At 41.9% G+C, this 10,784-nt stretch overlaps 1 protein-coding gene across 1 annotated transcript; it reads right to left on the reverse strand.

The window, feature by feature from the left end:
- Positions 1-246: 246 nt before the first annotated feature.
- NEURL3 (neuralized E3 ubiquitin protein ligase 3) lies at positions 247-10,415 on the reverse strand. Its single transcript, XM_044659519.1, has 5 exons — positions 10,307-10,415; positions 8,844-8,915; positions 4,726-5,220; positions 2,725-2,787; positions 247-815 (listed from the first exon to the last, which is right to left on the reverse strand). The coding sequence occupies exons 1-5, from the start codon at positions 10,413-10,415 to the stop codon at positions 454-456; spliced, it is 1,101 nt and encodes a 366-aa protein (XP_044515454.1). The 3' UTR covers positions 247-453.
- Positions 10,416-10,784: the final 369 nt, after the last annotated feature.

Below are 10,784 nucleotides of genomic sequence, written 5' to 3' on the forward strand. Positions count from 1 at the left end.
CATCTTAGAGATTCTGTAATCCCCAACCCCTATCCCAGATCTTTACTCATCTACTTTTTGTGAAGTGGGAGTGGTGATGGTGTGGCAGGGTAGTGGGGAGAGTAGAAGAAGGGGGTAGATACTTCTGCCTTTTGCTTCTGTCTTTCCCTGTCCTACTTCCTTGGTCCTTACTCAGGCTCTGATAGTCATTCATCTCTTTCCTACCACTCATATGTTCCATGAAATAAAAACAAAAGTAACAAAAAGTTTGTAAACATGTAGTACTTTATGGTTACATGACATACTGTACATTATTCATTCATTGCAACAAGCTTATGAGGTAGGTGGAATCCCCATTTTACAGATGAGGAATTTGAGTCTGAGAGATATTCAGTGAGTTGGCCAGGTTCACACAAAGAGTTAAATGACAGAGCCTGAATGGATAATATCAAAAAAGTCACCAACAGAGTCTCTTTATTCAGTATGAAATGGCATGGCCAGCTTTGAGGAGAGGGTGTCATGAGAGGATGGAAGAGGACCAAAGTTTGGAGAGGAGCTGGTCTTGGTGCTCCTGCCTCTGCACTGCCTGGATTCCACTGCAATAGTAGATGTGGAAGAGAAAGTTTGAGGATCTGCTGGAGTGAATTTATTTTGTAGATAGAATAGCTCAATCTTACAACGGCACATGGGGCACTTGGCAGTGTCTCTAAAGATGCGATTGGCACAGCAATAGCAGAGGATGGTGTGGCCACAAGGAAAAAGCCAAGTGTTCTTGGCATGGTACAAACAGACAGAACATTCTTCTTCATCTCCATCTGGGAAGCAGAAACAGATGTCTAGGGAGATAAGAAAGCTTAGGTCAAGAAAAGCATTTTGGGTAAGACAGGTCTCATCTCCAAGAGATCCACTTATCCTAGAGAAAACCTCTGAGATTCTATTGTCCATTTCTCTTTCATTCTATCTAGACACCAAGTCATTTTTACCTTCTGCTACTTCCCCCCAAGATTTCTAGCTAGTCCTAAAGGTATCTATCCAAATACATGTTGATCTGGGTAATAGCTATTCTCTTTCCTATGTGGATAAATAGCCCCAAACCTTTATGTGATTACAGACCTTCTCTAGGAGTTGCTACATTGTCTTGGGATTATTGGAATCAGTGACAATTGCGGAAGACTTCACCATCCTGAGGCAATGGTGACTCTTTGACTTGAACTCAGTGATAAACTTACTCTATTCCAACTGCTGTGGGCCAAAGCTTTTCATGCCCACTTGATTAATCTCACCCTTCCCTATCCCCTCCACCCCAAATTTTAACACAGTGGAAAGATTTAAGCAATAAGAGGCACCAGGGAGTTCTGCTGTGCTCTTTAAATCCCAAGTCCAGACCTTCCACAATTCTCTTAGTAAGCTACAGGAACTCCTTTTGAATTTTCCAGCTGTTGGATATTTCTTCCTTCTCATCTTCTTTCCTAGGTGTTTGAGGAGTCATGGAGGTATATACATTCAAAGCAATTCAGAACTACAGGGATCCCTCACCTATGGGGGGAGTTATGTTCCAGAGACCCCTGTGATAGGTGAAAATCTGCAAAGTAGCAGGATTGTTGTGAGTCATAGAGAAATAACATAAATGGTGAATCCCATCAGATCCAGCTGTAGCTGATGGTTGTAACTACTCTATTATCCCTATTTCCTACTATTGACATTCCTCTTTGTTTTCTTCTTCCTTGGGGTGACACATTGCTTTCTGGACAAGCATCTTTTGCCAAACTTTCTTGTAACTGTTTTCACCCTCTACTACTTTTTGTCTTTCAGAACTGATTGTTCACCAAACTTCAGAGAACAGGCGTATATTCTTAAGCCAATATTATAACCCAGTTTCCATTCGACAAATAAGTTACTGACTAAAATGTTTGGGGGAAGTTGGCGGGAGGGATTTTTTGTCTCTTGGTGGTCACTAATTAACTGCTTCAACTTCTAGATCAAGTTACTAAAGTTGGTGTCTGGTATCCCTCCTGTTGGTGAGGAGGCATTTAGTTGCTCAGTGGTTAGAGTGCTGGGCCTGGAAGTCAGGAAGACCTAAGTTCACATCTGATCTCAGATACTTACTAGTGGTGCAGCCCTGATCAAGTCACTTAATCTTTAAACCTTAATCCAATAAAGAAGAAAATGGTAAACTACTCCAATATCTTTGCCAAGAAAATCCCAAGGACAGCACTGGCTTTAGGATGGAAATAGAGAGGCTTGTAAGGCCTCTTCTTTTCAAGATATTCTGAAAAAAATTCACATAACTGGTATCAGGACCAAAAAAGGCAAACCTTTTAGAGGCTGAGTCCTCAAACTGCAACCCTCATGCCTCATGTGAGACTTGGCTTCTAAAAGGTTTGCCATCACTGCCCTAGGAATTCCAACTCTCAAGTCTACAGTCTACCACTCCTTATTTATGGAGTCCCCTCCCATTGCTTCCCCACTCCCTTCCACCTCCAACTCCATCATTTCTAATGACCCACCCCAATCTACATCATCCACAAGATGAGAAGGAGAACTCAAATGACTTCTCCTTAGTTGTAGAAAGGCATTTATCCTGAGGTTCATCCCTATACATTGGTGTCACAAGTTTGGGACTGAAAGGTGTCAATCTTCCCCTCACAACTCCCTTATATTTTATGACCTGTTCCCATCTACTCCATCCACAAGAGGAGAGTGAGAACCCAAATGACTTTCTCTTGGTTGTGGAGAGGTATTTACCTTGAGGTTCATCCTTGAACTTTGGTGTCACAAGTCTAGGCCCGAAAGATTTACTCATGGGAGCTAAGAAAAAAGGAAACAATGTTAGGAGTTGACAACTGAGGACAAATAAAACAACTGTCCAGTTCTGCAATCTCTCCCTACCTTCTGCCCCGAGAGAGGGGCATCTTAAGTTTTTATTTTCCTTTTTAGGGGCAACAAGTATTTGGCCCATGGCCCCCATTAACAGAAGTCTCAAGACAAAGGAAAAAGCATTAATCTCCAGATTTCAAGTTGTCCTAGCTTGTCCTTTTCTTAATTAACCCCTGCACAGGCTTTTCCCTCTTAAGTTTAGTAATATTTTAGTTTTTCCCAATTACATGTGAAAACAATTTTTAACATTTGGTTTTCTAAAATTCTGAGTTCCAAATTTTCTCCCTCTTCCCCCCTTCCCAGAGACAGTGAGCAATCTAATATAGATTATACATGTTCTAAACTCATCCTTAAGAATTCATCTTCCAAAGTAGAAAGGCCCTAGAGGTGCAGAGAAATTCTCTCACTCAATAGGTCATTAAACTGCCTAAAGCTGAAATGCTAAACTAGAAGGAACTTAATCCAGGGCTCCTTCTTCACTGGGCTTCCCACCCACTCAGAGCCCTCAACATTTCCCTCTCTAGAACAGACTAGGGACAGTGAAAGGAGGGGTTTGTAATAATAATCACTATCATTTACATAGAGCTTTAAGATTTGCACTGTAGGTGGCTCAGTGCATTGAGAGCCAAACCCAGAGATGGGAGGTCCTGGGTTCAAATATGACTTAACACATTTCTTAGCTGTGTGACTATTCCTTACCAGTCCTTTTTTTTTAACCCCTACCTTTCATCTTAGAATCAATACTGTGTAAGGTCATATTTGATTAGACTATTAGAAATGATAGTCAAAAGGCAATTAGGTAGTTCAATGGATAGAGAACCAGGCTTGGGAATAGGAGATCCTGAGTTCAAACCTGGCCTCAGACATTGCCCAGCTGTGTAACCTTGGGAAAGTCACATAACCCCCACTGCCTAGCCCTTACTGCTCTTCTGCCTTAGAACTAATACACAGTATTGATTCTAAGACATAAGGTAAGGGTTTAAAATAAAAAAAAAAGATTTGCATTGTGCTTTAAAGAAGTTATTTCATTTTATCCATAAACAACAAGGCAAGATCAGTTCTTACCCACATCCCTCATGCCTAGAATGTCTCCCTCCTCCACCCTGACCCACTGACCTTCCTGGCTTCCTTGAAGTCCAACTCAAATTCCAACTCCTGAGGGAAGCTTTCTCCAACTCCTCTAAAGTTCAGTGCCTTCCTCTGTTAATTATTTCCTATTTTTATTTTATAGAGTTTGCTTTGTATAAATTTGTTTGTATGTTGTCTCCCCCTTAGATTGTAAGTTCCTTGAAGGCAGGGACTGTCTTTTGCCCCTTTTTGTATCCCTAGTTCTTAGTTCAGTGCCTGGTTTATAGTAGGTGCTTAATAAATGTTTGTTGAATTGAAACTGAATTCCTATTTTACAGATGAGAAAACAGACTAAGAGAGGTCAAGGAATTTGCCTAAAGTCACATGACTAGTTAATGACTGAGGTAGGATTTGAACTCAAGCTTTTAAATTTAAATTTTTATTTTTTTTTAAATCCTTACCTTCTATCTTAGTATCAATTCTAAGACAGGAATATGGCAAGGACTAGGTAACAAGGGTCACACAGCTAGAAAATATCTAAGGCCAGATTGGAACCCAGCCTCTCCAACCTGCACACCACTGTGCTACCTAGCTGGCCCTGAACTTGGGTCTTTTTAAGTCCAGTAGTCTATCTTCTGTGCCACCTAGCTGGAAGGGATACCTTGAAATGTCTTTCCTCCCTCACTAGTCTGGGTTTGTGAGTATCCCTGAGAAATGGAGACTTGCTCCCAATCCAACTGCAATTCACTCCTTTCTCTCTCTACTCCCCTCTCCTCAGAATTCAAGAATGAATCAACTCACTGAGCAGCTCGATGGCTTTTGTAGTTCCATAGACATCCAACACTGCCCAGAGAGGAGAGCTCACAGTCACTCTGCCAAATAAAGGAAACTTTTTGACCTCGTTGGTTCTCAAGAAGACTTTTCCTGAGTTGTTCACCCAGAAGTGGATGATATCTCCAACTTTAATGAACTGATCAGGCAAGACAGCTGCCCAAGTGGGAGATTGGGCTATTAGGTCAGGACAGATAAAAGGGGGCAAGCTGCAAGGATTGATATTTGAGGGGTTCAAGCAGCTGAACCCTACTCGAAGTCCACCGTTCCATCTATCTTCCATCTCCAGGATCCTGAGGGTTACTATTTCATAAGGCTGGATTGGCCGGTTGGTAAAGACAATGCCATCATGAAAGGTAGATATCCTCTCTGCCCTGGAATAGCAGTCATTCAGCAGGATCTGGTTGCCCTTGGCCTTGGGATGGAAATAGAGTGGCTCATAGGACCTCTTCTTCTCAAGGCATTCTGAAAAAAAAATTCACATGACTGGTATCAGGCCCCCCCTCCCCCAAATAAGCTTTTACTCTCCCAGAGAGTCAACTTTACCATCCAGCCCCACACGTTTTCCAAGGCCCTGAACACTTTTAACTCTCTTCAAGATCTTAAAAATCTCCCTACATAAACATGACTGTCTAGAGTAGACCTCTACTTTCACCAAAGACCTTCTGTAAGTCCTCCTGTCTTGAACATTGTGGAGAATTCCCATCCTTGTCTGGGTCTTGTACTGGGTGAGCTGCTAGATAACTTCCTGCTAAGTGAATGAATGAATGTTTTTGGGGGAATAGGAACAGGGGAAAAGGAGACGAAATATACTTAGAAGAAGCAGAACTAGCTCCCATAAAGACAGTGTAGTTAGTGTTCTGTGGGTAGATGAAAGATCACAGAGCTGAGAATTGTGAAACCTGAATTCTTACCCTTGCTGAGCTACTAACTATTTAGCAGTGTAAAGCCTGGGCTCAGTTCCACTTCACTACCTTTGGGTTTCCTTATCTGCAAAATGATGCTTTTAGACTAGAGCCATAACTGGGGAAACCACTACTATGGCAAGCGGTAAGAACTAGAGCTAAGAGCACAACATGCGCCTTCTATATTACCTTTGTAATTCGTGACATGAAAATAATACAAGAAATTTAGATACATTCAACTGAGTGACGAAGAAATTAGTTATTATTATTGGTACTTGGGGGATGGAATCTCAGAGTTGGAAAGGACCTTGGAGGTCATCTAGTCCAATCCATAAGATCTGGGGTGAGACCTTTGTGGAGGTTACTTCCTTTTTTGGTTGCAGGGGAATGACAGGAGTGAGGGTAGGTATTGGTTGAAGGGAGGTTTATTTCTCCTCCTGGACAGGAGGGAGGAAGGGGGAAGGCATGAGGAGAAACATGAATTTGCTCTTCAGATGAAGGGAGAGAAAGAGATACAAACAGGCTGTTGTCTCCATAGCTACCTAGAACTCAAAATTCTGCAAAATTGAATCCTCAAAATTCAACTCTCGCTTTAGAACTTGCTTTAGAACTGCTCCCTGGGAAAGTCCTGATTGGTAAAAGGACAACCTGGCCTACTGACTCTTGAGGGTCTCAACAATTCCCCTCAGCCATCATCTTGCTACCCAGCTTGGTATATTCATTTCCCCTCCCACCAGGGGAAAATACTGCTAGTGCTGTTGAGTAGCACCAATAAACTCCCTTGTAGCTCTACTCACCATTTCTGTGACTTACCAAATGAAAATGCTACTTTTTTTTAAACCCTTACCTTCCATCTTAGAGTCAATACTGTGTATTGGTTCCAAGGCAGAAGAGTGGTAAAGGTGAGCAATGGGAGTTAGGTGACTTGCCCAGGGTCACACAGCTGGGAAGTGTCTGAGGCCAGATTTGAAGAAAATGCTACTTTTTAGATATCCGTCTCTCTGTGTATAGCCCATCCTCTTTATAAGGCAAATTTCTAGAAAGCAGGGATTTAAAAAAAATTTTGAACTTCTCTTCTCCTACACTAAGCACAACGCTTGGCACATAGAGGTGCTTAATGGATGCTTTTATTTTCATCCATTCATTCATTTCTGTCATCTCTTCTCTACTCCTTGGGGAACATTCACATTCATATTCCCCTTACTTGCTTCTACTGGCCATGTATTAAATTTTTGTGCTCTCTAAATTGTCTGCCCTGAGGCAAAGTTCTGAGTGTCCCAAGCTAGTTTCAGCTCTGTGCTAACATCTCCACTAGCTCCAGCATTCCTTGATTCTATAATTCTCTGCTTTACTAAGTCCCTTGTCAACTCCAGGACTCCAAACAGGGGAAGGGATGGTGGTGAGTACAGTCAGTGATAGAAGTAGAAGTCCTACAGGGAAAGGGTACTACATCCAGGGATCTGGCTGGCCTGGCAGAATCTAAGGCACAGGTATATTTAGGGCTTGGGTTGGGGCTACAAAGGTTTGTGTGGCTCCAAGTTAAGAAGAATTCCCATGGGAAAAGGAGGAAAATCCCATTTTGTGATTCCCTCTTCTAAGTAATGCCTCAAAGGAAGTCCCTTTGGCTTTCGTGTTTTGTCGTGCTCTATCTAAGATCTTTGCCTAGTAAAGTTCAGAGCCAAGGTCTCCTCCTAAACTCTACCAGGAGATAAGAAGTCTATTTCCCTGGCAGTTATCAGTCAAGACCATCTGTAGTCAAGGTGTCTGGAGAACAGAGGTTGGATGTACTCAAGGGAAAGGGACTGAGTAATTTTATTTTCCTACTTGCCATCAAAACTGAAAGGCTTTGCCTTTACTCTAGACCTAAGTGAGTAAATTTGGCCAGGACTCAGCTTCCCATGTGATCAGGGGCTGATGGCCACACGCCCAAGTGCACGACTGTAATTCTTCCCTTCTTTCACTTTTCTGGGTGCCAGGAAAACTGACGTCTACAGGACTGTCACTAGACATGCCTACACCCTGGGATTGCAAAATTATTCCCACTCCTTCTCCCATTCCCCTTTTAACTGCCCTCCCCCAGGTCTTGGCTCCTGCTGTTAGAAGGATTTTAGTGCATTGAAAACATATTAGGGGGGAAAAACTTGAAACAAAATAAAAAAGAAAAAATTAAAGAGAAAACTTGTTGGTGGGATGGTGAGACAGAACAGCTGAATTCTAGTCCCAGTCCTATTTATTTGCTGGTTGTCTGTAGATAAATTATAATTTCTCTGGATCATAATTTCCTCAACCATAAAACAGACATAATCACATACCTGCCTTATATACCTCAGAGGGATATTGTGACCTAAGGTGCATGGAAATGTTTTAAAAGTTGTGATGAGGGGCAGCTGAGTGGCTCAGTAGATTGAGAGCCAGATCTAGAAATGGGAGGTCCTAGGTTCAAATCTGCCCTCAGACACTTCCTAGCTGTGTGACCCTGGGCAAGTCACTTAACCCCCATTGTCTAGCCTTTACCACTCTACTGCCTTGGAGCCAATACACAGTATTGACTCCAAGATGGAAGGTAAGGGTTTTAAAAAAAAAGTTGTGATGTCCTCTGAATTAAGTTTAGAATAATTTATAAAGCTCATACTTCTATAGAGCTACAAGGTTTAAAGTGTCTTTTTCAAGACGACGCCATGAAGTAGATAGTACAAATATAATTTCCCTACCCTCATTTTACAGATGAGGAACTTGAAGCTCTGAGAAGTGAAGGAACTTGTCTATGGGATCACAAAGTTAATAAATATTTGGGACAAGTAAGACTTGAACTCTGATCTCCTGATTCCAAGTTTGGGAAACTAACCACAATACCAAGCTCTTTCTTAAAGTGTTATTATGAAGCAATGGGGATTTAGAGATGAAAGAGTCTAATCCCTTCATTTTACAGATGAGGAGCCTGAAGACTGAAGAGGGGAAGTGACTTGTGGAAGGTCACTCTGGTAGAAGGGTACATTTGAACCCAAATCTTCTGACTTCAAAGCTAATTCAACTCAACAAATATTTATTAAGCATCCCTTCTGTGCAGGCATTGGAAAAGATACAAAGTAGATGAATAATGCCTTCAAGGAGTACCTAGGTTTTAAGGGAAGAGAAGAAAGACACAAACTCATCTACTGTAGAGATGATTTCCAAAGGGAATACCTGAGGTTGCCACTATTAAGATGACTGTTATTCCTTCATTTTGAAGAACTTCAAATTCAAGGACCTCAAATCCTGGAGGCAAAGTGTAAAATTTAGGTTTCAATGAGAATTTCTGGGTATTTGTCTTGTCAAGTTCAATTTAATTTTAAAAGATGAGAAGATAGAGCAGAAATGACAACTCCCTGTCCTTGCCAAGTCTTGTGACTAAGGGATACTAAGCCCTCTTAGAGCTCTCTGTTCCATACTTCCTGGGGAAGGGGATCAGGTAAGGGGGAATTCTTAGAATAAAAGCTTTGATTCCAGAGGACAATTCATTCCAGCATGATGACTCACTGAGGTTAACTGAAACTTAGACCAAAGTTCTCAACTGAGGCTAGAAGAGTGCCCAAACTCACTGATCCCAGCTAGTGGGCAATAAGGCATCGTACAGTGGAGAGGAGGCTGGGTGCTGGCTGCTGGGTCAGAAAGCTAGTCTTTAGAGGACAGGTACATTCTTATAGATAGATATTACCAACTTTCATTTGGATAGAAATCCCAGTTACAATTTGACCTTCAACCGGTGGAAGAAGTAGAGAGGGGGCAACCAGTAGATTTTCTCATCACCGCGTAGTAGTAGTAGTCTCATCTTGGAAGTTCACTTTTCCCCTGTAGCCCACCTCACACTGGAACTTCATCCTTCCCCCTAGCTTTCTCACAGTGGGAGTACACTCTGAGCCTTAGGCTCCTCTCAGAACTTCCATTTTAAGGAAAGTGCCTCAAGTCTTCATTTCTCTGTGCTCTTCAGACTTTCTTTACAAGTTCTGGCATGAGTGCTTTCTCTTCTCACCCCTTCCCACTCTACTCCTTCTCAGCTCCCCTTTATGTATGGTCTTCCTCAGTTAGAATGTAAGTTCCTTGGGGGCAAGGATTGTCTTTCTTCCTGTTTGCATTTTCATTTCAATTCAATAAACTTTTATTAAGCACCTACTAAGTGGCAGGTACAGTATTAAGTGCTGTGAACTACAAATAAGAAAAAGATAGTCTCTACCACCAAGGAATTTATAATCAAATGAGGGAAGACACAAAATAAGTGGGGAAATGGGGGAAAGGGGACACCCTAGGGACCCGATATTCCCTGGAGTAGAAACCAAGCAGAGCTGCTGATGGAAAATGAAAAGTTAACTTGCAAAGTTCTGAGCTCTCTACAAAGAGGGCTTCATTACAGGTGGGACTTCATTAGGCACAAGCACAAGACTCTACAATGATTTCCTCAGTTTTCCCCCGAAGGTAGGCTTGGGGACTTTCTATAAGAAATTCCTGATGAGGAGTCAGGCTAGTCTGTCCCTCAAAGGAGAAATAGGAAAGATTGAACCCACAAGTCTTGCCACTTTCCTGATTCAGGATTTACAAGGTGCTCCAGGATCCCAGCCAAAGGCTGCACCAAGTATGTTAAAGAATAGACACAGCTGGAATGAGTGACATACTGGGATTTGATCTCTCCAGGTGGTGTACAGAAAATCCAATTTCAGAGGCTCTGATTAGAGACACCAGTTGAGACTGAGGTTCATGAAGGTCCATCACAATAGTGTTCATCGTCCTCTCTTTTTATCCCTTCCTTGAGTCTATAGGAAACTTACATATAATTCCCATTTACTCTACTTAACCTTCTTGTCTGGAATATCTCTTATGTATTTGTCCTTAAATGTCCCTGGTCATGCTCCACCTCTTCCAATGAGCCTGCCAACTAATCCAGTTCATGTTGATTTCTTCTTACTCTGAATTTCTGCTGCATTTAGAGTCCATACATTATAGCTTCATTTCTGAAGTCACATTTTTTTTGTCATCCCTCCTAGACTAAGCTCTCTTTAGAGCATTAATGACAATCCCCCTTACTTTCTGTTTTAGTAACAACTCTAAGATAGAAGGACAAGTCAGGCAAATGGGCTTGAAGAGGTCACACAC

This window comes from Gracilinanus agilis, chromosome 2, assembly GCF_016433145.1.
Source record: "Gracilinanus agilis isolate LMUSP501 chromosome 2, AgileGrace, whole genome shotgun sequence".
NCBI classification, from domain to species: Eukaryota; Metazoa; Chordata; class Mammalia; order Didelphimorphia; family Didelphidae; genus Gracilinanus; species Gracilinanus agilis.

Bases quoted from the DNA above. Each gene is read 5' to 3' on its own strand.
- NEURL3 (XM_044659519.1), bottom strand. From the start codon at position 10,415: ATGAACACTATTGTGATGGACCTTCATGAACCTCAGTCTCAACTGGTG. The intron at 8,916-10,306 runs GTATGTCACTCA...CTTTGCCTCCAG, and splicing joins CCTGGAGAGATCAAATCCCA to GATTTGAGGTCCTTGAATTT. The intron at 2,788-4,725 runs GTGAGTTGATTC...CTTTTTTCTTAG, and splicing joins AAAAGCCATCGAGCTGCTCA to CTCCCATGAGTAAATCTTTC.